At 40.3% G+C, this 6,000-nt stretch overlaps 1 protein-coding gene across 1 annotated transcript in view; it reads left to right on the top strand.

Annotated features, from left to right (window-relative positions):
• Positions 1-4,761, top strand: part of LOC112158891 (RING finger protein 223) — a 6,274-nt gene extending 1,513 nt beyond the window's left edge. The window contains exon 2 of the mRNA XM_024292552.2: positions 2,866-4,761. Within this exon, the coding sequence (XP_024148320.1) occupies positions 2,964-3,671 (708 nt within the window). The 5' untranslated portion in view covers positions 2,866-2,963 and the 3' untranslated portion in view covers positions 3,672-4,761. The remainder of the gene's footprint in view (positions 1-2,865) is intronic.
• The last annotated feature ends 1,239 nt before the right edge of the window (positions 4,762-6,000 follow it).

Genomic DNA, 6,000 nt, shown 5'->3' with positions numbered 1-6,000 from the left:
ACCAACAATCCTCTTTTTAGACAGCGCTTCCGCCACGTGGGCAGAGTGCACTTTGTTTGGACACAACGTCTGAAGTGTTTGCTCTTTTTAGAGAGCTCTTCGTGTCATCCCAGAGACCCGCTGATAAGTTTAAAAATCAATTCTCAACACGAGACTTTAACCACATAAATAAAATGAGCTTAGATGCGGATGAGGAATTCTAGCTCCAGACAAAAAAGATACTAGTTACAAAACCTCTAAAAATAGAGACAGACAGAGGTCAGATTGAGCAAGCCGCTGAAACTTGAACTGCGGTGAAAATGAAATTCCAAGAATTGCACCTTAAAACAAGGTCAGCGGTAGCACTAAAGCCATTATCTACATATTGTACCTAATAGGTACAATATGAGATGCATAGGTACTACCTATGCATCTTGATTGTGTATCTTGAAGCTGCAGGCTGTTTTTACAGCACTTTTTCATCCTTTTAAAATGGATAAATGTAAGGAGTAGTGAAAAGTATTAACCCTCACAAGCTAAATGACGCTGTTGGCAGAAACTCGACTTTTATTGTCTTTTCTGTTTGTGTTAAATGTTGTGTAAATGTGTAACTTCTGTGAATCTGTAAAGTCACAGGATGTGGGATTTTTTTTTTCCCCGTCATCACGTTCTGTAAAAACGTCTTGTCATAGTCGGTTAATTGTTATTCAGGGAGCGGACAGCGGTCATGATACATCAGATAAAACACAAACAGTGTGGGAGTGTCAGACAAAAGCAGTCATTGGCAATTGTTGAGGAAGCTTTATGATGAGAGGATATAACAAGTTGCTTAAATATAATACTATTCAGTTTTTGCGATACATATGAGTTATTTATATATATATCAAAAGTTGCTATATTGATATAGCATGATTAATATGATGCAACAGGATGATATTATGTGCTAAAATAATAGGATGCGATCAGAACTGCAGGGAGAAACGTGTTGTCCTCCTAAAGTGCAGATGGAATGAGGGGAGTTTTCTTGGGGAGGAATGTCAAGGGTAGATGAAGTGATTAGACAGAACAACCAGGGACTTTGTGCGTGTGGGAGACTTGGAGAAAGACCAGCCCTGAGGGCACAGTGACGAGAACACCTGTGTGTGGACATCTCTCATCCCTCGCACATGCACACACACACACACACGCACACACAGGCTCCTCACCATGTTGCTGTTTGACACCGAACCCCCTTCAGAAGCCGCGGGTGGAGATCACATTTACGTAAAAATGGAGAATCTAGCCTCAACAGCTCTTTATTTTCATAATTTTATTGTTTTGTTCAAACTGTTTTATGCTTTGCATACCTTTGTTAAAAAATAACTCTAAAAAGTTAATTTATGTTCTTTTTTATACTCTGATTATAACTCCTTTTGCTTTTATTCACTCTAAACCAGATTCAGAAATGACTACAAAAAGACAGTATTTTTTTTTGTATATTTTACTCATCAGTTTTTTGCTCAGTCGCACCCACTAATATCTAACTAGAGATGTAGTGTTACCTGCGATAATGCAAGTGTGAACACTGTAAGATAAATGTGGCCGCTGAAGATACAAGAATTAATAGCTGAAAATGCTGCAATTAATAGCTAATTAATAGCTCAAGCTGGTAGCTTGCCAAAATATGAGCTAAATGCTAAATTGGCCAAAAAAATTGAAAAATGTCTAATTTTACCAAAACAGCTACCATAATGCAAAATATTAGCTAAACTCTAAATTAGCCTAAAAAACTGGGAAAAAACTAATTTTGACAAAAAAGCTAGCATAATGCTAAAATATTAGCTAAAAATCCAAATTAGCCTAAAACAGGAAATGCCTAAATGAGCCAAAACAGTTAGAAAGTTGCTAAATTACTAGTTAAATTCCAAATTAACCTGAAAAACTGAGTAGTTAGTAAACATTTTAAAGTATAAATTGTGTCTCTAGCTGAAAGTATGCAGAGGTTCACAAGTTGTTTTTTTCTCTAGAGTTGACATTTATCTGCTTATGTGTCGCCAAGTAAAAAAGGGGGGTTTTGAGGATTAAAAAATACCTGCAACAAATAAAATGTACATTTAAATATGTAACCACTGTGCAGGCTTACCTGGGATCATCTGGGAGAATTCTTCCTCACTATATGAGCTTTTTCCTTCTTGACTTTTCTGTCTTTATTCTAAAATTAACGTTTGACATTTTATCTAGAAAACCTACAAAACTAAGAAAAACTCACAAAAAATGACTAAATGTGCAATGCATTACAATGACCCCACTGCAAAAACTGAATCTTACAAAAATAAAAAGATATTTTTTTTAAGAAAAAATGTCTTATTTTCTCTCATGCACCAAAAAAAAAACATAATAAGAAAGTTTTTCAAAATAGTCTCAGTTTTTTCTTCTAAACTGAAACAATGCATGTTGAAGTACCTTGTAATTTGTAATTTGGTTTAAATTGTGACAAATTAAATTGTCACGATTTAAACCACAATAAACCCGGCATCACAAACACTGTTTGTCACAGGTTTCCAAGCTCCAATTTTGAGGTAAATGGTCTGATGTTCACCTTGTAAGTACATCTTGTCCCTGTAAATAACAGCAGTCATGCCAGAATTGCATATCTGCCCACTCTACAAACACTGGCTGGTGATCTGTTTGTATTTCTGTTGGTTTAAGCTTTGTGTTTTCTTTTTTTTTTGTGTGTTTTTTTTTTACAAGTTTTGTCTTGCTTTCTGAGAAATTCTTTGTAGAAATAAAAGTAGATTAGAATCCAGTCAGTTTGCATCAAATCTGTTCCCATAGATGAGGAGCAGAAGGATTTGAAGTCTGTTTATAAACTAACTAAACTCTCCACTTTTCATTCATTCTTTAAAGAAAATCCAGCAGACAACGACCGATTGAGAGGAAGGAAAAAAAGCGAGAAGTCTCAACAAAAGGTGGAGAATCGTGAAGGAAGGCCGACATCTCTGACGATGGATGAAAGTCAGGCGGTTTGGCACTCGCAGACCGAGACCCCGGAAGTGCACCATGAGCTGCAAAAGAAACTGTCAGTGGCCAACCAGCTGGAATGCTCCATCTGCTACAACACATATGACAATGTCTTCAAAACACCCAAGCTGCTGGAATGCACGCACACCTTCTGCCTCGAGTGTCTTTCTCGCCTCATGACATTCACACCAGCGGACAAGGATGGGAACGGGGGCGGCAAACATCTCTCCTGCCCCTTCTGCCGTCACCCCACCGTCCTGCCTCAGAACGGACCCCCCGCTTTGGCCACCAGCCACGAAGTCCTGTGCAAGCTGCCCAACCACCAGCAGCAGGAGGAGCCTGTGTGGCTGGAGGGGGAGAAGCTGTGCTACAAGAGCTTCAATCAGGACGCCGGATCGGGCGCCCCCGACAGCCCCACAGCCTTCTGCATCTGCATTGATATTGGGGCCAGCAAGGCGGCGGATGCGCCCGTGCAGACGGGCACCAGGAACTACAGGATGATTGGCAGACTGGCAGACTGGAAGAGAATGGTCCTCTTCACCGTGCTCATGGTGCTCCTCATTGTGGTTGTGTTGTGGCCTCTGCAGTGTGTGTTCAGCACTGGGAACATGCGTTGTATGAGAGAACTTCCACCCACTACCACTACTGTCACCACTACACACATCCCACCCATCAGCATGCTGAACAACTGAACAGATTAACTCATTTTTGAAAAAAAACTGGCAAATAATTGCACTTATAAGAAAAGGAACTGGTATCAAAACCAAATGTTTCAAGCTTCCAGCTGAAGACTCTGACTCCTGAAAGCTTTGCAAGAAAAGACTGAATTTCTTGGATCCACACTTTAAATGTTCCCTGGTGACTGTTGTCTGACTGGTTGGATGGGTCGTGGTGTTCGCTCAGCCTTCAGCGTTGACGCTGTAACGTTTTAAATGCTGGCATTTAGGAAACCCGTGAAATGCAAACTCAAGCTACCTGCAAGTGTGAGAGAACGAATGCCAACTTCAAACTTAGTACTCGTTACCTTTAACTGTCTTTTGATGTTTTGTTTACAAATGTGGGACAAAAATGATAAAACAACAGCACTCAACAGCACAGTTAATTTGGTCAAAGACTGATTTGAATTTAGTACGGCTCACTATCAACATCTTAGCATTTTATTGTTGCGGTAAATGAGCTGTTTTATATGTCTGATAAGCAGATTTACAACCAGCAATGACAAAAATGGGATCAGTGGATCATGCTAACAAGAAACTCACAGACTGACCTATTTGTTTGGACTTCTATTGAACTGTAAACAGTGTGAGCCAATGGTTTTCCTAATGAGCCTTTTCAGCTCCATTCCTGCATTTTTCTTGCTTGCGGCACAAAAAACTCCCTCCTCTGTAATCAACCATTATGATAAATTATGTGTTTTACTTTTTTTTTATTAGTAATGAAGACTTACAGTCAGAGTTCCACATTATACTAACTTTTATTTCTAATCCACACTCTCTTTTGCTCAAAGCATTGTTCTAGGCACGTTTTAAAATACATTTTGTTGAGTTTAAAAACAGAATTCACTGGAAAAAACTAAGATGCATAGAGGAGCAGTGAATGTATGATGCAATAAAATGTACAATGATTCACAATGTAATCTAACTTAATTTTTATACCTTTTTTATTTGCTGCATACTTTTTAGTTTTAAATCTATTTTATTTGGTACTGCACATATTTTGTGAGAATGAAACTGTTTTTTTGTGATCTATGACAACATTTTGACAATAAAAATGTTTTTTTGACATTATTCTTCAAAATCTTTGCTTTGTGACTACACAAGGGTAACATTTTAAAATAATTTACCAGTTTAACCGTGAGCCCAAAGAAATAAAGATATTACATATAAGTTTTGGTCCTCTACCAGAGGTCTGGGAGATTGAGGGTCCTTCAGTATCTTAGCTGTTCCTAGCACTGTACCTTTCTGGACTGACATGTCTGAGGTCTTTCCAGTGATCTGCTGTAGCCACTCCTCCAGTTTGGAGGTTACAGCCTCGAGTGCTCAAATTACCACGGTCACCACTGTCACTTTCACCTTCTTTCTCCAGTTCCTCTCTGGTCCCTGATATTTCTCCAGTTTCTCATGTTCCTTCTTGGTGTTACTGCCACATCCACCACAACGGCTTTCCTCTGTTCTTTATCCACCACTACAATGTCCGATTGGTTCCATTACCATCCTGTCCGTTTGTATCTGGAGGTCACACAGGATCGTTGCTCTTTCATTCTCTACCACTTTCGGAGGTGTTTCCCATTTTGACTTTGGGGTCTCCAGTCCATATTCTGTACATGTTTCTGTATATTATTCCAGCCACTTGGTTGTGGCGCTCCATGTATGCTTTCACAGCCACCATCTCACATGTGCTGGATTGTTTCCTCTTTGCACAGCCTGCACCTTGGGTCTTATCTGGTGTGGTAGATCTGAGTTTCTACCGCTCTGGTGCTCAGAGCTTGTTTCTGTGCTGCCAGTATCAGAGCTTCTGTGCTGTCCTGCAGGCCAGCCCTCTCTAGCCATTGGTAGGACTTCTTGATATCAGCCTTCAGTTATGGTCCGGTGGTACATCCCATGCAGGGGCTTGTCCTCCCATGAGGCTCTGTCCTCCAGCATCACATCCTCTGTTCTCCATTGTCTGAGACATTCACTGAGCACACTGTCAGTTGGGGCCTTGAGCTTGACATATTCATGCATCTTGGATGTTTCATCCTGGATAGTGGCTTCCACATTCACTAGTCCTCGGCCTCCTTCCTTGCGGCTAGCATACAGTCTCAGGGTGCTGGATTTGGGATGTAACCCTCCATGTATGGTGAGGAGCTTTCGAGTTCCTACATCCGTGGTCTGTATCTCTTCCTTTGGCCATCTTATTATTCCTGCAGGGTATCTGATGACTGGCAGTGCGTAAATGTTTAGTGTCCGGGTCTTGTTCTTGCCTTGAGCTAGTTTCTCATGAAAAGCCAGCAGGACTTGCCATACTTGTTGGAGGTATTTG

This window comes from Oryzias melastigma, linkage group LG7 (genome assembly GCF_002922805.2).
Source record: "Oryzias melastigma strain HK-1 linkage group LG7, ASM292280v2, whole genome shotgun sequence".
NCBI classification, from domain to species: domain Eukaryota; kingdom Metazoa; phylum Chordata; class Actinopteri; order Beloniformes; family Adrianichthyidae; genus Oryzias; species Oryzias melastigma.
The sequence above is the reverse complement of the archived record's forward strand: the minus strand, read 5'-3'. Positions and strand labels throughout refer to the sequence as shown.